Source organism: Glycine max, chromosome 3 (assembly GCF_000004515.6).
Source record: "Glycine max cultivar Williams 82 chromosome 3, Glycine_max_v4.0, whole genome shotgun sequence".
In the NCBI taxonomy this organism is placed as follows: domain Eukaryota; kingdom Viridiplantae; phylum Streptophyta; class Magnoliopsida; order Fabales; family Fabaceae; genus Glycine; species Glycine max.
Window position 1 is genome coordinate 37808251 of NC_016090.4, and position 20051 is coordinate 37828301.

Sequence of the window (20051 nt, forward strand, 5' to 3'; positions counted from 1 at the left end):
AAAAGATCTATCATATCTGATGCTTCAAGGAATATTAATAAATGATCGAAAGAGAAAAAATTATGAATATCTTCCTCTTTTAACAAAAAGACAATAAGAAATTATGTGTGATGGAAAAAGAAAAAATATGTCAATTGACAGAAAAAAAAATTATCGTGAAATTTCATAAGTTTATGTGAGATTGTTTAATGTGTATTCTCTACTATTTTTTTTTATAAAATATATGATAAGAAGAAATCCATCAAATTTTATATATTTTTTGAATACTTTAAATTTTTTAAGTTATAAAAAATCTTAATTGAATATTTTAATTTTTTAAAAAAATCATTTAAAATCCTAATTGAATAGATCTTCTAAAACATGAAATATATTTTAAAAAAAATATCACACGTTTTCAGAAATATATATATCATGCATATTTTTTTAAGATTTATTTTGTATTGTGCTTGTCAATGTTTGTTTTTTGAGAAAGAAATAAGTTTCTTTCCACCAAAAGATAGAGTTAAACTATTATTTTTTGTTAAAACTAACCTAGACTTAATTAGGCCACACATTCCTAACATTATTGACAGCCTTAGTCACTAATTAGACCACACATTCATAACATCATTGACAGCCTTAGTCACTAAATAGAATAATTATTTTCGAATAGAACCAAACGTAAATTCATTATTTTTTTTATTGAAGTTATTAAGAAATGATATAAATAAAAGTAAAAGCTATACAAAGAAATGAAAGAAAAATAATAAAAAAAAGAACAAAAAAGGCCGAAGGGTACATGTCCTATTTTGGTTATACAACAGTATTTGTTCAAAAAAAATTAAAAAGAAGAAACACTGTAAAATTATGATTTTATAATTATTCATAGTTTATAATATATATATATATATATATATATGTATATATATATATATATATATATATATATATATATATATATATATCAAAATCAGCTAATCACATTATATCCTTGTTCACAAGAATCAAACCAAGTATAATAAATAACGGATATTTATAAAATAATATTATTTGCAACAAAATTAAATAATACCACTAATATGTATTTTGACTTTTGAGAGGAAAAACTAAAATAATATTTATAAAAAAATTAAATAATACCACAAATATGTATTTTGACTTTTTGAGAGGAAAAACTAATAAAAAAATATATTATCATTCAATCACGAACTCAATAAATTTGGAAAATTATCATAATTTAGCTCATAAAAAATAAAGAGGATGAAATATAGTTTTAGAAAAATATCATGCGTATTTTTTAAAGATTTATTGCTGTGTTATGCTTGTTTAGAGAAATAAAATTTTCTTTCCTCCAAAATATAGACTTATTTATTTTTGTTAAAATTAATTAGGTTTATAAGTTAATTAGGTCCAAATTTCAAACATTCTTATTTGGTGGAATACAAATTTTAAACATTATTTACAACCTTTTTTTTTTACTGAAACATATTCATCTCATCTCATTGCTTAATTGTAACAAGATAGAAACTATAAAGATTAAAAAAAAATAATTTTACTATTTAATTTATGGGCAATTCCATTGGCTTGTCTTCTTATAGAGCCTATAGAAAATGTTGGATTTTGTTGAATCACACTTCTACAAGCTTGAATTAAATTACCAAACTCAGCCTTAGTTACTAAAATAAATAGTTTTCTAATAGAGGCAAGCGTAAATTCATTATTGTTTTTATTAAAGTTATTAACAAATGATATAAATAAAACTAAAAGGTATATAAAGTGAGGGAAAAAAAAAGAAGGAAAAGTAAAGTAAAAAAAAAAAAAAAAAAAGCTGAAAAGAAACGTGTCCTATTTAATAACAGGGGAGTATATATTTACAGTGTGCGCACACGGTGCACGTTAGTGCACTTCACGGAGTGTGAATGCATATACTCTCACCTCTTGGACCTGGCGCACCCTAAGCCACCACACCACCACTATCACCAGCGCAGCAGCTTCTTCTTCTTCTTCATCCGCCCCTCCTAACCAAACACAAACACTCTTATGTCATGTTTTCTGTCACCCTCTCTCTTCCTCTGTCTCCAATTAGGGTTTTCCCCATTCCCAATGCATACTAATTCTTTCTGCCTATTCGCTGCCGTTCCAACTCCTTCGATTACTCTGCGAATTTGCTTTCTCCTTCACTCTCGCGCTTCGATTCGGAGAAAATCGGGCGCTATTGCTTGACACTGGTTTGGTGCCATGCCGCCTAGTCGGAGGAAGGGCGGAAAAAAAAGCGGCGGCGGTGGTGCCGCCGCCAGCCGGCAGTTTAAGCTCGGCGATCTCGTGCTCGCTAAGGTTAAGGGATTCCCTGCTTGGCCTGCGACGGTTAGTGCTGCTTGTTAATTTTTAAGTGAATGCTTGAAATTTTTTGATTGATTGTGCTGTTCTGTCTAGAATAAACAGAACACTCCCTTGGATTGCAATTGCATGTTATACTGATTTTCTTCTGCTGAAGTATGGTGTAGTGCTCAGTGTTTGCCTGGTGCTAATCGATTAATTCGAGTGGTTGCTTTATTTTTGTTTTGTTTTTTGATGCGTATATTAGATTTTATTGAAAGTTTTTGGGTCTGACCTTGATTATCTGTTTTGCCTTAGCTTAAGCTTGTAGTTGTACTGTCGAATTTTGATGTTACACGGAGATTGGGTTTATCAAATGATTATATTGTGGTGAATTTTTTATTAATGACTTGATCGGGGCCTAGAGGCTCCCGGAATTTGATTGGGAGGAGCTGTGGAGAAGGTAAGAGACTAGGGACCATAAGTTAAACTATACAGATCTGTGCTTTGCGTTTTCTATGGTCCTGTATGGCTTATATGTTTGTTTTGGACAGTTGGGCACTTTTTTCCCCTGCTTTTTGATTCTCTGTTATGAAGATTTTGTTTGCTGATTAAGTTGCTCTGTTTTTTCCTGGGGCAGGTGAGTGAGCCGCAGAAGTGGGGTTACTCAGCTGATCGGAAGAAAGTGTTTGTTTGCTTCTTTGGAGCCCCCCAAATGTATGTATTCAAGTCCATGTCTCATTTGATTGAGTTGCTATTGGTATGCATATCGTGTTCTTGTTTGATAAGGAATTGAATTGACATGAAGTTGCTATTGGTATGCATACGGTGTTCGATAAGGAATTGAATGGACATGATAAAATTTCAAAACCTGGTTGTTTTGAAATGATATAGTAGATATCTGATATTGTTAATGCCACGTTGTTTGACCTAGGGATATTGTAAGGTCTAATTGTTGTATTCTTGTTTATATGTCAATATGTCATTGATTTGGTGTTTGCTAGAAAGTCATTAGAGATTGCGGTGTTAGTAAGTAATTTTCCTTCTATACTTCCGTTCTTTCTATTACACTGATGATGCATGTATAGATATTACAATATTCACACATCAGGGTGGCTTTCCTTTTGTGTGCACAGTTGGATTATTGAATGTTCATTGTCTATATTTGAAGCAAGCTAAAACTGGATGGTTTCAATCATTGTAGTCCACTTGTGATGATAATGCTTATTGATGACATGCTTGCATTTTTCAGTTAGCTTGTCCTTTATGGCATGCATATATTATGGTTGTAGCCATATTTAAAAGATTTCGTTGTGTGATAAATTTTCTCTGAAGTTTGAGTAGATAATAGTAGTTATGAGTTTTGTGCATATGTGAGGTTTCACCTTTAGGGCATGATTCTTCTAGTGAGAAATTGAGAATCAGATCATTGTGACTATTGTAGTAGCGTCTGTTTTACCTTTTTAGTTCTTATGAGCAGAGAAGGGATAAAAAAAATGAATGCTAATGGCTCTTATCTTAGGTTTCCGGTATTTGATTATGGTTTGTGGCATATTGCAGCAAAGTGAATTTTGTTGCCAACACACTTGTGTTAGGCCAATATTCTGCATACTTGATTTTGGATAGTGTTTATAAAAATGCTTCTGCAAGTTTGTGGTTGCCAAAATTAGTGTTTTTGGTTTATATTATAAAAAATATAAAGGTATTTCTATAAAATATACACCCAAAGTGATTTTCTACTAGAGAAGCAACAAGATGTTGCTACTTGTTGTCAATAGCCAAAATCATGTTGGTATGGCCTGTCATAATTCATGTGCCAAATTTGCTAAATATGTTGGATTGATTTCAAGGCACATTTGATGCATCAAATCTTTCTCTAATTCAAACATGGAATCAAACATGCTCCAATATGAGCATGCACTCTTCACTTCATGTGCTCTCTGCATTCCACTTATAAGTACAATTCTATGTCGGTGATCTTTCAGCTGGCTCAGTTTGATCCATGCTCTCTTCTCTCTCGTGAAGCATGATTATACTGTAAAAAAATAAAGAAAATATATTCATTCCCCTGTTATTTCTATCTGGGATACCAGGCATCAGCTATAAGATTCCACCTTGTCACTAGAGGTTCATGTAATAACTTTGTCTTCTATCTCATTTTTGTCATCTCTCTCTCTATATAAAAACCATCCAGCCTCTGCCATGTGTTGCTTGCATATGCAATCTGGTCCCGCCTTTTTTTTTTTCTCTTCATGGTCGTGGATAGCACAGGCCTCTGCTCTAGTTTAGTTATTATCATTATTTTCCTAGACTTACTTGATTCTTCTTGGTGTCAGAGCACCAAAATTCACAAAATAACCTGGAAGCTTACTATATTTTCATTGTGAATTATAGTCCAAGCAAATATTATCCTTGTGGAATTCTAGTTGCATGAAGCCTAGAACACTACCCAATTAAATATAATTTCACCCAGAATTTTGCAAATAGAATTTTAAAACATAACATTGATTTTCTCTGAATCAATTCTTGCAAAAGTGGCTCTTTAAAGTCTGAAATCCCAAAATGGTAAGCTACATAATTGGATATGGAGTGTTTGGTGCAACTTCTTTTTCCTTTTCTTACAGAGTTATAGCAATGGGTAGATCAAGTTTAGAGTTTTGCTCAACAGGTAAAGAGAATTCCTCCTTGCCTGGAGTTGAGGTTTCGACAGAAAAGAGGACTAGACTTGGTTTCCATAACTGATGATTCTCTATGAGCTTCAGTAGGAGTTGGATCCAATGACTGAGCAGGCTGTTGAATAGAGCTGAACTTTTCTCTCCTCTAGTTCACTATGAATGAATAGCGATTCTTTGGACTTTTGGACATGCTCTGTTTTTCTGAGTATGTAGGAAAGGAATCGATTAATTTTGGATGAATATGAGTTGTTTGAGAAGCAGATGGAAGATTGGAGAGTGGAAGGTAAAAGAATAAAGTGAAGTGTAGATAACTAAGTTGTGAAGAATATTGTGGGAGAGATTACAAAATGTAACATCCATAGAAACCAGGAATTTTCTGGAGGATGGATACACATACCACTGATGGACATTGAAGTATCCTGAAAATGATTGAATGTGCATGAATTTTATTTTTAAGTTAACTGTAAGACTTTTCATAACTGTTTCGCAATGTGGAATCTCTTTCTTAACATATAGTTATTTCCCTATGTACAAGCCTTAATTTTATTTACCTTACAGTTTGTCTTAGTTTGAAATGCCATTTGGTTTTGCAGAGCTTTCTGCAATCATGCCGATGTTGAAGCATTTACTGAAGAGAAGAAACAATCTCTTGCCAAACGTTCAGGAAGGGGTGGTGAATTTGCTTGTGCAGTAAAGGAGATTATTGAATGTTATGAAAAGTTGAGGACGGAGAATCAGGATGGTGACACTAGCTCTGGTGGTGAAGTTGCTATTGCAAATGTGTCGTATTCACTTGATCCATCTGCCAACACAGGGTTAAAGGATCAGACGGATGCTCCTTTCACAATTAATTCACAAATGAAATCTTCAAATTGTGTGATTGACAGACCTGAGGATGCTGTTGCATTGAAGGATGAATCTTATAATATAGAGGCATCACTGGAGGAAGCTACTGATAATGCTATTATGACTGCAACTGTAAAATCACCTTTTTCAATAACCCAGAGAAATGCACCAGTTCGAAGGTCTAGAACTAGAAGCACATTACAGGTCCAAAACTTTGTTGTACCTTGTGGTGATGGTGGAAATAATGTTGGCAATAGTGATGACAACATATCAGCTGATGCAATTCAGGATACATCTATAAGGAGTAAACGTATCAGGAAATCACCTGACCTTTTACGTTGTGATGATACTGATTCACCTGCATTTGCCCCAAATGTTAGCATGGAGGACAATGGTTCTGAAATTATTACAATCAATTCTGATGCCTTTACTTTAAATGAGGGAAGTACGATAGATTCTAATTTAAAATTTGAACAGTCTGAGCCTATTGTTTGCCCTGAAGGTGAAGGTCTTGATCTAGAAATAAAGGCTGTAATCAACAAGAATAAAAGAAAACCAAACCAGAAGAAGGAAACTAATGATTCTGGTGCTCAGAATGCCAGCCAAAGTTTGCAGAATATGGGTGGAAATTCGAAAGAAAGATGCCCTGACCAAGATGGAGATGAACACTTGCCCCTGGTGAAACGAGCCAGAGTTAGAATGGGTAAATCATCCACAGAGGCAGAACTCAATAGCATTTCTCAAGTTCAGGTTAAAAGTGGCGAGGAAGATATTACTGACTCACCACATCAGATAATCACATGCTCAAATTGTGAAAATGGCCTTGCTGAAGGAGGCCCATCAGTGTTGAACAGTACTTTGGTTAATGTTTCTCCTTCTAACTTAATAGCCTCGTATTCTGAAAATGGGTCTCAAATTTGTAAAATTAAAAAAGACCAAATGTTTGGCTGCTCTGTGGATGATGAAGCTGCTTTACCTCCATCTAAACGCATCCATCGTGCTTTAGAAGCAATGTCTGCCAATGCTGCCGAAGAAGGTCAAGCTTGCATGGAATCCTCCTCCTCTATAATGACATTTAGTGGTAGATGCTGTATATCTGCCATTAAGAGATGTCCTTGTATGACTGTTAATAATCAAGGAGTTAATGAGTTAGAACTGCAAAGGTTGGTTTCTTGTGGCATTGATTCTTCTCATGTTAGTGTGTGTAGTTTCTCAACTCGTTCAAATACAATTATTTCCACAGAGAATGAGTTATCTACAGAAGTGGATAAGCATTTGGTCAAGTTCCAACATGAGTCTGGGAAGGATGTCATCCCAGGTGCTAGTCAGCAAGGTGGTGAAGATATTAGTGATTCTGTTGTCTGTCATCCTGCCAAAATAGATTCACTAATACAGTCACATGGAAAAATTTCTCCTAATCTTGATGTGAAATGTTGCCAAGTTGGAAACAATAAGGATTCACCAGGTCCATCATTGTTACTAAATGATGATGACAATGCCAGAACTTCAAACCATTCAGATGCATCTGATACAGTAGAGCATGTTGGAATAAGTCTCGATCCTGTGGCAGGCAACAGTGAAAGTGATAAATTGGTACCTAAAAATAGTATTAATGTGACACAGAATGTGGTGGTTGCTTGTGAGGATATGATGAAGCATGCAGTTGGTGACAGCAGCAAACCTAATGACACGTAAGCTTCTTTTAATGTTCCTACAATTACTAGATTCTGATCACTCATATCCTTGGGGAGAAAAAAAAAAGGATTATGAAAAAAATAAACATTTTTACTTCTTATTTAATTATTCGTGAAATTTTATTGTTATTTATTTCTTTAAAGAAAAAAGCTTTTATGGAGAAGCTAGAAATTTTAGCTTATGAGTAAAGCACTAAACAAGCTGTTTTTAGCCTATTCTGAAAACATTGAGTTTCACCAAATTACTCATCCAAATGTCCAAAAAGTTATAGCCTTCACAAAATTCATGCTCTCCATTCTCTGTCATGCTTAATATGTTCATTAATCATTATAAAATTTTAGCTTTATGGAGTTGAGCATTCCTAGCTTAGGTCATACTTGTGCAAGTAGTTGTGTTTTGCGACCTAAATAATTATAGGAACGACTGATTAAGAAAAACAGAAATAAGGTAAACTCCTTCTGACAGCTCTGAAACTAAGAACATGAATGGAGCTAGATCTCCTTACACAGGAAAACAGAAATGAAACAGAAAGAAGATAGTTTTATCTCGGAAAGATTTAGATATATCCTGTATGATCCAAATGATTTTCATGCCTCATGTCTCCCTGTATCTTTCCCTTTCCTGATCATTTTCCACCTTTCCCTCCATTTGTTTGTTGCCACCTATTTAAGTTGTTCTTCTATCCATTTCCACCAACTGCCCTCTTGGGCAAATTTGTCACCCCTTCTGCTATACACACGTTCTATAGTTTTATTGGAATCTATCAAATTCAGTTACTGGGGTTCAGTTTGGTGGAGTTGTATATATTTTAATCAATCTGTTCAAGGTAATGAAAAGTGAAAAGAGAACAATTGTGTGATGAAAATAATGTATGCTGCATTTCTTTCAATCAACTAAAGCTCTTGCTATCATTTCTTTTCAGGCATGAGGTCATCAAAGAGGTAAAATTTAAAGGACAAGAGGAGGATATGAATTCTGTTTCAATATCAAATGATTATTCCGATGAAAAGGGTAATTTGGGCATTCTGTCAAGCCCATCCTTGACTGATGTGAGAGTTTGCCTCCCACTAGGTTCACCTCCAATTACATCAGTTTGCAATATTTCTACATCTGACAGTAGTAATATCCTTCAAAATGGAAGTTGTAGCCCTGATGTACACCAAAAGAACACTTTATCTGGTCCTACTGATGGATGGAAAGATGGGATTGTGGAAAATGAACAATCAAGATCTGAGGGCAAGTCAACTGAAGCAGGAGATGCTGCATTGTTGTACTTTGAAGCAACGCTTCGAACATTGAAAAGGACAAAGGAAAGTATTGGTCGAGCAACACGCATAGCTATTGACTGTGCAAAGTTTGGCATTGCAACTAAGGTAATGCGATGGTATTTTTAAATTTTTATTTTCTTCTCCGTGCCTATAGGAAATGTAAAATCATGAATTGTGAATGCTTTTTGATTAGATTAGTTTTTTCTTTCTTCATTAGATTAGTTTTACTTATGACATGATGAATGCCTCTTTTTAGTGTTTTTTTGGACCAGTATGATTTATTGTGCTATACGAAACTGCTCTCATTGAAAAACCAGAGTATTTCTATGCATCCAAATCTGAATATGGCTCAAAGTCATTTGGTGGGTTGGACTTCGGTGGTCGATAGCAGGTTGCTGAATGTTGTGCCTGCTGCCCAATTTTCCGATGTTAATATTAAATGGTTAACTGCCTGAATCCAAGATCCCAAGCCTGTTCCAAACTCTTCAAAATACCTGTTAATTCAGCCATCAGAACATTCGAGGAGCCTAGATTGTGGATAGCCAGACTTCCACTGGCCCCAATGATCCCTAAAGACCCCTGCACAGCAAGCACTCTGATCTTTAACAGGCCCATCCACATTGCATTTAATCCAAAATTGGGGTCTCAAAAAGAGAGCACCTCAATGTTGAGTCTGATTCTAGGGTGGTTATTGAGTTTAGTGTAAATGGCTATCCTATACAGCACCCGTACAGAAACCTTGTTAATACAATAGTTAGTTTAAATAGTAGGAATTGGCAGATTCAGTTTTCCCATGTGTATGGGGAGGCCAATTTTGCTGCTGATAGTCTTGCTAGAGTAGCTTATCAGTATTCTTTAGGGACACATGTATTTCTGGTCCCTCCTTTAGAATGCTCTCTCTTTGTCCTGAAGGATGCTATGGGGTGTGCTACCCAGAGATCCATTAGGATCTTGTAGTTTCTTGTCGGGCTTTAACCCATCCTCTGAATAAAAATAAAATAAGGGAATTATATTGTGCTAGCTTCTATAGTCAAGAGAGGGGTCAGCCTAGTGGTGGGGGTTTGGGTAGTAAGGTAGTTTGCAATTTGCATGTCGTTCTGGGTTCAAATATCATTGCCGTGGTTCTGTCATTGTACAAAAAAAAGCTTTCATAGTCAAGGGAGATATCCAATTTATGTTTTTTGAGACCTCATAGTTTTACCTTTCAAGCATGTTAACTTTCTTTATTTTGTCCAAATTTAAATTGATCCATGAATCTTGGTGCATGGGCACCTTATCTACTTAACTACATATGGTATTAACTGCATAGTGAGTTTGAGCAATCTAAATTTACCAGATGCATTATGATCATGGCCTTTTGGATACTTTTATCTTGTGTCTTGGTAGAATTTGAATTTCTTTAGGAGGGAACATATGGTTGTTAATTAGGCCTGGTTGGATCTTGAACTTTTGGCATCCCAGGCTCATAGAGGAACTTAATTTAATTTGTTTGTTCGAGTATAACTAAGTTTGCACCTACAAGTTTTAATTTCAATCTTATGCACCTTGATGGGAATGATAACAATTTAATTTGCTTTATGGTTATTTCCTACTGAAATCATTGTACATTTCCCTTAAAAGCTCATCATGTCTTTTCTTAATGGTATATCCATTTGTTGGGGGGCTGGGCTGTGGGTTGTATTCTAGGTGATGGAAATTGTTGTCCACAATCTGGAAATTGAGTCAAGCCTGCATCGGAGGGTGGATCTGTTTTTTCTTGTTGACTCTATTGCTCAATGTTCTCGAGGGTTGAAAGGTAATTGTTTATTACTTGGTGATTCTTGAGTCTTGCAAGCAAAAACAAAAGAATATGTGCATGTGTATCTGTTGATGTTGTAAACATATCAGAATCTATTCATTTAGTATCTGTCAATGTTGAAAATATATCTGATTTTTCAGGAGACATTGGTGGAGTATATCCATCAACTATTAAAGCAGTCCTGCCACGCCTCTTGTCTGCTGCTGCTCCTCCCGGAAATGCTGCAAAAGAAAATCGTAGGCAGTGTCTTAAGGCAAGTAAATGAAATTTCCTGTTTACTGAAGTTAAAACATATATGTTCTCAAGTCTTCTCTTATAATTGTTAAGCTTTCCTCCCAATTATGTAGGTATTAAGGCTGTGGTTGGAGAGAAAAATCCTTCCTGAACCCATTATTCAGCATCATATGCGGGAGCTAGACTCATATAGCAGTTCAGTTTCTGCAGGTGTCCACGCACGCCGTTCATCAAGAAGAGAGAGGCCTTTTGATGACCCTGTTAGAGACATGGAGGGTATGCTTGATGAGTATGGAAGGTATGAAATTGTTGGAAGAAAATATTGACTTTATGATTTTCTCATACCTCTGCAAGTGTGTTTACTGTTTACTCAAGTTGCATTTGGTCTTGCAGCAACTCAAGTTTTCAACTACCTGGATTTTGCATGCCCCGAATGCTTGAAGATGATGGGGGGAGTGATTCTGATGAAGGGGAGTTTGAGGCTGTCACACCTGAACATGATTCTGAAACATATGAAGTGCAAGAAACAACTCATGCAATTGAAAAACACAGGCATGTGTTGGAAGATGTTGATGGTGAGCTTGAAATGGAAGATGTGGCTCCGTCTGTTGATGGTGAATTGAATTTGATTTGTAATATTGATAGAGGAAATGCCACAGAGTTTGAGAAGAATCTTCCTGTGTCCTTTGGCCCCCCTTTACCACAGGATTTGCCACCGTCTTCCCCACCTCCACCATCATCCCCTCCACCACCACCACCAGCTCCTCCTCCTCCATCTCTACCTCTACCTCCACCCCCACCTCCTACATTGCACTTCAAGTCAGCTACCTCTGATCAATATCATGTTGCAGTTGATTCAAAAGGTTTTGAAGATTCACTGGTATGTTTCACAACTTTTGCATGGGATTTTTACACAATGGAACAAGTTGCAGCATGTGAAAACTAATGTTGTAAACCTTTCGTTTCTACTTGGGTTTTGGTTCATTTTTGCAGACTGTGGAAGCCAATGTACTCCATCCTATGGCCCAGCCCTTAGCTGCACCAAGAAATAGTCAATCTATCGGTGATGCAGTGCAGTATACAGTCCCTGAATGTAGAGACATGCCAATACAAATGCCAGAGTCTACTTGCTCTTTCAACACTTTCCCTGTACAACCAACAGACAATTCCAGGAATACTGATGGTGCTACTATGCATAATAAAGGTTACTCGATACCACCACCTCACCATGTGCCATCCAATCAGTTTTCTTTTGTAAATGGGGAACATCAAATGAAGTCACGAAGGGAGGTTCCGCCACCCCCTTCATATTCCAATGGGCACCACTTTATGCCGAGTATGATGAGAGAGTATGGCTATGACAGTCATGAGAGATCAAGACCACCATATGATTACCAAGAGAGATGGAATGTTCCTCCTCCTTGTTCTGGTAAGACTGATAATTGATGCTTTTGAATTTTGATATTTGAGGTGAAGGGGTTTGCTTTGGTTGTGTGTATTAATTACTATCTTTCTTGGGATTTCTGCTTTCAGGTCCTCGGTATAGTGACCGAGGTGTGCCTGCTCCTTATGGTTGTCATCCTAGTGAATCAGTTGGTTTTCCAGGTCATGGATGGAGATTTCCTCCCCCATCAATGAATTACAGGGACTCCTTGCCTTTTAGACCCCACTTTGAAGATGCAATTCCAGTAGCAAACCGAGGTATATACCCCCTCTGACAGATTATCATCAATCATGAAAAATTCTTTATTTTTTTATTTACTTTGAATTCTGGAATATTACTTGAGAATATTGAATTGAGGTTTAAGATAATTATGTTTCAGGCCCAGGCTTTTGGCAGCCAAGATGACAAAAATTACCAATAAATGAAGGCTGGCAATTGGCATACTTCTGTCTATCCGCAAGCCTGTCTGGTTATCCTTCACCAATCAGTATCTTTGTTACTTATAATTCACTCATGGAATGTTAGATACAACCCACTTTTTGTCGTGGGCCCTGCCTTTGTTTAGAAGAGGTGGTTGTTGTGCCCTCTTTCTGTACATGCAAGAAAGAATCTTTAGAGGTCCGCAGAATCTGCACAGGATCTGGTCATAATATGCTAGAATTTGTATATATACATATATATTGCAGCCTCTTCTGCAGAATGCAGAGCAGGAAGAGTCATTGTAGAGTCGTTGGAGAGCTGTAACTTATCTTTTGGCTGTCAACGTATCAAATTCTTTTTGTTGCAGATTATATAATTTATTTCATGGAAACCCTTACAGATGTTCGATCAAAGTCCATTTAAATTTTTAGGCGCCGTTTCTTGAATTTGTTTTCCTAATATAGAAAAAATACCCCTCGGGTAACTAAGCTGGGTTAGTTGTATTCTTCCCCCAAGTGCTTGGCTTTTATTTATTTCTCACAAATGCCCTTTTTTTCATGTGGATTGTGAGTACATGTAGCCTGTAATTTGATGTCTCACGCCAAAACCTTGCCTTACATAAAAACGCGTGTGGGGCATTTGTAGCCACTCTTGGTTTAATAGAATTTATTAAGGTAGTTGGTACGTCCAACTACGCAAGTGTTCCGTCTCATGAAGGGCATGACTTTCTGACTTAGCATTATAATTTTTGGAAAAGCTTTCTCTGAAAAATTATTTTTGAAGTGAAGAAACAAATATTTATTTAATAAATTAATTACATATGTTTTAAATTGAACTTTAAAGTATATACGCAAGGATAATCTTCTGTCACTCGAGGGCACATAATTTTTTGAGATAGTTATCTTATTTCTCCTTCACAATCTACAGCCTGTCGTTTATGCTAGCTGTTCAGTGAGTTGGGACAAATGTCGGCGTAAATAAAAAGTTGCATTACAGGTCGTACATAAATAATTTAATTATTTACTCCTTTCATTTTTAATTATAAGATTATTTTTAAAAATTTATTTATTCATTTATTTAATTTTTAAATATATTAATTATTATTATTTTTATATATTTCTATTTAATTATTCTTTTAACATTAATAAAAAATACGTAAATAAATAAAATGAAAAAAAATATAATTTTAAAATCATAATATAAATAATTGATAAATTTAATAAAATAATTACTTATAATTAGAGACAGAAAGTATATACGATATGCAATGTAAAATTAAGTTATAAGACCAAGGAAAAACATATAAATGAGTTAACAGTTTAAAACCATGATTCTGCTGTTTCGGATATAGTGACCAATTCGCTTTTTTAACGATATAAACTGTGAGATATTTACTTTAATAATTAATTTTTTAAAAATATCTTTCGAAAACCATTACAATGATTTAACTGTAGTATAATAGTTTTGGATGTAACTTCTTCTGTAGAATCTGTCTGCAGCATGTCTTTTGTCTAAGATTCTTGATTTTTAGAACTCATTTTTACGTTCTAAATTTGTTTATTTTAGTGAATTCGAGCAAAATTATTACTTGTTCTCTTCATTTTTAAAATTTTAACTCAAGATAAAAGAATTGAATTCTTTCTTTTATCACTAAAAGGAACTGCAATTATGATTAATCATTACCAAACAAAAGTGAGGATAGAAATTAATCATTCTCGCTCTTATTTACCTAGAATTACAAGGCGATGCTGTAATTTCCAGATGTAAGAGCATATATAACGGGGGTTGTTTATCTTTTCTTCTGGAAAAAGAAATCGTGACGTGGAAAATCAGTTGCTTTGATAGTAACAGCTAGTTCTACTATTTTTTATCCATTTTTTTTTACTGAGCAGATGTAGAATCTGAGATGGCATGAGAGATGACCTAAGAAAACCTATTAATATTTAGAATAATACAAAATGCTCAACGTTGATTAGTTTCATTGGTCGTAACCACCTTTAAAAACACACGGAAAAAATTAACTAAAACATGGATTACTGTGGTTTTAAATTTTTTATTTTTGGCTAGTCAAGCAAAAAATTATTTGATATTGGGAGAAGCTTTATCAACTTTAGGATCCGTTCGATTGGGTAAAAAAAAGGTGAATTAAAATAAAAATTTTAAATTAAAATAAAATATAAAAATGTATATTCTAGATTATTTTATATTTCATTTTTTTTTTATCATTTTTTACTTTCTTTCCTGACAAACAAATACACAGACAGCGTGTTGAAAAGAACATGAAAGTTGTCCAGCGTGTGTTAATTGGTAAACCCAAAATATTACCATAGACAGAGTGTAGCATCCTAAATTAAGAAAAACAAAGAGAGAAAATTGTGAGAGGAGTTTTCACGTCTTTGAGAAATGGGTGCTTCGCTATCGGTCTCGGAAAAATCCATCCATGAATTCATGGTCAAGGTATACTTGAATCTCAACAACAGAAAACCTCAATTTTTTTATTATTTCATTTTTTGAAGAATGATTATAGAAATCTCTTATTATATTGGTCATGGTTGACACAGGATGCTAAGGGCAGAGACGTGAACCTCAGCATCTACAAAGGGAAGGTTCTTCTTGTAGTAAATGTCGCTTCAAAATGGTATTTTTACACACACCCTTTTTTTCTAACCCAACTTTTTCCATATGCTTGCTGTAAAAATCCAATCTTTCTTTCTTTTTATCCTTTTATTGCTTTTGGGTTAGCTGATTAACTCTTTGGGTGCAAATTGCAGTGGATTTACGAATACCAATTACACCCAGTTAACTGAGCTTTACAGCAAATACAAAGACAGAGGTATGGTTTTTTTAGGTTTACAGAGCAGTTGGTGCACTTGCATGTTATTGGATTCTAAATTTGTGCCTTTTCGGTGACCAAATACTTTTGAACTTAGTTAAACTGAAGGATTATAATAAATTCTTAAATTGTCTCACTTATGAATGTTTTATTGGTTGATCTCAGGCCTTGAGATACTGGCATTTCCATGCAACCAGTTTCTGAAGCAGGAGCCTGGGAGTAGCCAGGACGTAGAGGAATTTGCCTGCACAAGATACAAGGCCGCGTATCCCATTTTTGGAAAGGTTGTTGGTTGTTTATACTTTGTGTGGGCATTTGGATCGTCTACTGATTTTAGGATACAAAGATAATAGTAAACTGATTTATTCGTGTGGTTTTTCTAATTATATTTTGTCATTAAATGCTGATTGATTCAGTAGTTTTATGTTAGTATTAGTAATGATTAGTGATTTTAACAATGGGAAGAACTAAGAGGGAACATGACATACTGCATGAGTATAAGCTATTCTGTTAGTTTTTGTTTAACTCGTTGCATCTACAGAATACCATGTAGGATCCTTTAAAAGTTAAAACTATGTTCAAGTTTTGTGTTTGTCTAATAGTTATTATTATTATTATTAGGCCTAGTGAGCATGACCAAGATATCGGCTAATGGATTAAAAAAGTGTATGATAGAGAGGTGCCTAATATTAAAGAAGTGTGTGATATTTTTTATTATACCATTTTTAATGCCGCTTAACTTAGTAACAAAACATTGAGATACATAATGTGATGCCAAGAGTGGTGCTGATTGAAGTGATGACAGTACTCTGAAGCTATATATATCACACTTCTTACTTGCAAGTTGCAATCATAGAGTAAGTAAGTCTGCATTGATCAAATTGGAATGAGCAGGGTAAAGGATTAAAAAGAAAATAACTAAAAGTTAACTGGATTAGATCATTGAACACTAGGATGTAGAGAAAAGGGAAAGGTACTAAAAATGTAAAATAAAAAAATTGGAATAATTTTACTTGGAGTGATATATCCAATGTTTCAGGCAGCTTTAGTTTGATTGGATGAAATGTGAATCATGTTTGTGGAGTCAGGCTGTGTCATAGTCAGAAACATTGGGATTCTAATATGAATAAAATTACTGCTGGTGGCTATGCCGTTATTCACTGTTGGAGGGGTGCATTCATGGTCAAGATATGACAGAGCATGGGCTTATTATACCAAGAGCAACAAGGTTGGGATGAAATAAGAAGCTTTACCTGCTGCAGATGCATTGCAGAGATGTGATAGAACATAATTTGATAAAAACAATAAAAAAGTATCCTGATTCTGTCCTGTATCCCCCAAATTGAGAGGGAATACAAATTGAAGGTCTGGATGCAATGGATTGGAATCCATTTCATTTTTTTCTATTCCATTCTAATTTAAGCAACCCAAACTATTAGATACAGATAAACTGAGAGAAGTAGAGAGATGAATTTAGAGAAGAACTGAGGAATTAATGATATTTTCATTAAGTCTCTGTTTTGTACGCCCAGGGGTTTATATACAATGATTTCCAGCTGTTAATCAGTTACAACAGTAACAGAAGCCCAATTAATTGAATACCAACTGGTTTTTCTTAACTACTAATTGAATAACTACTTGACAGCTGGGGTTACTGAACATAGACTATGCTAACACAAACCTATCCTCAAATATCTCCCCCTCAAACTCATGTGGGGTTGACAAAGAGTGAACTTGTCAATATGAGTGACTGAGGAAACTGACAGGTATAAGTCAGGGTTCCTTTGAGATATCTTAAAATGTCCTTGACATCCTTCCAGGCTTCCAGTGTTCCTCCAAAGGCTGAGACATAAACTGACAGGTCTTATTTACAGCATAGCTGGTTTCAGGCCTTGTAATAGTAACATTGTACCGGACACCGAAAATAGATCTGTAAAGAGTAGAATTAATCATATAGTCAACACTCAACACTGTGTTTGGATAATTTTAGGTTGGTGACCGTGGGAGTGGAAATCCCTTTAGCAGTGGTCATCTGAGCCCAGTCAAGGAGATCTTTAATGTACTTAGTTTGAGAGGTGAAACCATCAGGGAGAGGCTGGACTTGAATCCCGAGAAAGTAATTAATGGAGCCAAATTGTTAAGCAAATACAGAATGCAGCTTGGCAATGAAAGCCTGAATGAGCCATAGAGAATCACCAGTGACAATTGTATCATCAACATAAACAAGGATAAAAATGCAGTGAGGTCCTTGATTTAACAAGAACAATGAAAGATTGTGCTTGCCTTGAAGCCGGAGGCAAGAAGTGTTGTGGTCAGCCTTTCAAACCAAGTCCTTGGGGCTTGTTTAAGGCCAGGGCTTTATGGAGTCTTCATACCAAAGATTTATCAGCAGCTTTGTAGTGGTATCCAACCATGCGGGACAGGTCTAGAGTTATCATTCTTTTTTAATTAATAAAAGGCAACACTACACAAAAAAAGCTTTGGCATTGCGCTCAGTTTGCAGTCCTTTGGTGTGTTTGGTTGGAAAGAAATGCTAGAATTTTCTGTGGTTGATGGTCTTCTTTTGAGCTCATTTGGGATTGAGTATATTTTTTAGCTTCCTTGTGGTGTTTTGCTAATGGTCTTTTCAGAGTGGTGCCTTTGTTTGATGTTTAGAGAGATTGACATGTTATCTATTTTCCCCTTGAGGATTTCTTATCCTCCAATTTTGTGTCCTGCTCTTAATAAATTCTATTTATTAAAACAAAGTCAATACTATGTCCTGCTAATGAGCCAACATAAAATGTATTGGTGAAGGAAATAAAGATAGGAATTTGTTCTTGTGTTGGCATCTAGACTTTGAAAGTTATTAAGAGATGCCAAGCATGTTGGCATTGTGGTTATGCTTACAAATGATGATTCAATAAAATACGAGATTTAACTGTTTATTCTTGGATGATTTTTAAGTGAGTTATTCATCTCTATACTATTACATATGGCCGTATATTCCATTATTTAGCATTGGGTTGTTAACCGCATATATTAAATTCCTTTTTATTTGCAGGTACGTGTCAATGGACCTGATACAGCACCTGTCTACAAATTCCTTAAAGCAAATAAATCAGGATTTCTGGGTTCTAGGATAAAGTGGAATTTCACCAAGTTTTTGGTTGACAAGGAAGGGAATGTCCTCCGGCGTTATGGTTCAACCACCTCACCGTTTTCCATTGAAGTACAATCTCTCTCTATTTCTCTCCATGGAGCTTATGTGAGATTATGTTCATTCCATTTGGATTTTGACGTCTCAGCCTTGAACAATGCCAAATCCTGTCACTTAAGGCTAAGATTTCAAGATACCAATGGAGCGAGGCAATCTCACATAGCGCTCCAAGGATATGCAACAATTTCTTGTGTGAATGTGTGTGGCTATTGCTATGTAACTAGAGGCTTGGTATGCAAGTGTGAAAAATGTTGATATGTGCTGCAATTGAAACTTGAAATTATCTCATATGTTGTTCCTTGTCGCCTTTACAGAATGACATCAAGAGAGCATTGGGGGAGGCTTGAAAAACTCTACAATCACTTCAAATTGGTGCTCTTGTTGAAGATGATTGAAACATAAGGAATGTATATTTGTAGATGTTTCTTCTAGTGATTATTTCTTAAAAATTTCATGTCTAGGTTTTTTTGTGTTTGTTGTATTAGAAATCTGTTTTGGAATCGTTATTTAAAACTTAATTAATGGGCATTGGTTTGAGTTGTGTTAGAAGTGTGTTTTCATGTATCATTTAAAATGCATGTAATGGTCATGGCCTCATGTGTATTAGTGTCGAGGAAGTTGCATCACTTATTATAATGCTAGGGAACAGTCCCTACCAAGTCTATCAAGACTCAAGAGTCTATATATATGGATGATATGAAAAACCTATGTACTGCATTTCACCAGAACAAAAAGCTTTTCATTCTCTAAATTCTCGCAAGATTTTGTTTTCTCTCTCACCTTATATCTCGCCCTCTAAATTCGCTAACTTACTGTTTGTCTGTTCTGGTGGAACTGGGAAGAAAGGAAAATCACGAAGAATTAATCCTTCCTTCATTTGGTGACTGCAGACAAAGGAAGGAAGTTTCTCTGTACATGAGTCAGAATACTTTTTTGGCTTTTGTCCATGATGGAAAGTTGAGGAAGGATTTTTTTTTCAATGATAAATATACCCTTATTTATGTCATTTTTATTGAAGATATTTATGTCATTTTTCACATTTTTTCATTTAATTTTCAAAACAAACTAAATTAGTGAAAAGAAAAAACATATCTCTTTTATTTCATTTCTCTTATCAAATAATCTAAAAAATCATCTCACATTTTTATTTCTCTTCCTTCTCTTTTCTTTCTTTTCACTTTCTTCCCTAAACCAGACATACCATTAATGTAAACATAAATAGAAGCGTGAATATTGTTTTAGGCTGGTAAATGCAGTAGTCAATCAATTAACTAGGATGGCAGTATGTACAAAACCGTAACTAGAAGGTTTTAGGCTTTGTAGCCTACAAAATGAAATAAGAAA

General features: G+C 35.0%; 2 protein-coding genes across 2 annotated transcripts; both read left to right on the forward strand.

The window, feature by feature from the left end:
* The first annotated feature begins 1862 nt into the window (after window positions 1-1862).
* Window positions 1863-13066, forward strand: LOC100799006 (protein HUA2-LIKE 2). Its single transcript, XM_026127873.2, has 11 exons — window positions 1863-2343; window positions 2936-3012; window positions 5564-7507; window positions 8434-8884; window positions 10466-10574; window positions 10718-10830; window positions 10925-11109; window positions 11205-11691; window positions 11805-12240; window positions 12345-12512; window positions 12635-13066. The coding sequence occupies exons 1-11, from the start codon at window positions 2218-2220 to the stop codon at window positions 12658-12660; spliced, it is 4122 nt and encodes a 1373-aa protein (XP_025983658.1). The 5' UTR covers window positions 1863-2217; the 3' UTR covers window positions 12661-13066.
* Window positions 13067-14939: 1873 nt separating this feature from the next.
* LOC113001172 (probable glutathione peroxidase 4) lies at window positions 14940-19253 on the forward strand. The gene is made up of 6 exons (XM_026127874.2): window positions 14940-15132; window positions 15237-15313; window positions 15447-15508; window positions 15674-15792; window positions 18552-18719; window positions 19022-19253. The coding sequence occupies exons 1-6, from the start codon at window positions 15079-15081 to the stop codon at window positions 19052-19054; spliced, it is 513 nt and encodes a 170-aa protein (XP_025983659.1). The 5' UTR covers window positions 14940-15078; the 3' UTR covers window positions 19055-19253.
* The last annotated feature ends 798 nt before the right edge of the window (window positions 19254-20051 follow it).

Bases quoted from the DNA above. Each gene is read 5' to 3' on its own strand.
- LOC100799006 (XM_026127873.2), top strand. From the start codon at position 2,218: ATGCCGCCTAGTCGGAGGAAGGGCGGAAAAAAAAGCGGCGGCGGTGGT. The intron at 12,241-12,344 runs GTAAGACTGATA...TTCTGCTTTCAG, and splicing joins TGTTCCTCCTCCTTGTTCTG to GTCCTCGGTATAGTGACCGA. The intron at 12,513-12,634 runs GTATATACCCCC...ATTATGTTTCAG, and splicing joins AATTCCAGTAGCAAACCGAG to GCCCAGGCTTTTGGCAGCCA.
- LOC113001172 (XM_026127874.2), top strand. From the start codon at position 15,079: ATGGGTGCTTCGCTATCGGTCTCGGAAAAATCCATCCATGAATTCATG. The intron at 15,314-15,446 runs GTATTTTTACAC...TGCAAATTGCAG, and splicing joins GTAAATGTCGCTTCAAAATG to TGGATTTACGAATACCAATT. The intron at 15,793-18,551 runs GTTGTTGGTTGT...TTTTATTTGCAG, and splicing joins CGTATCCCATTTTTGGAAAG to GTACGTGTCAATGGACCTGA.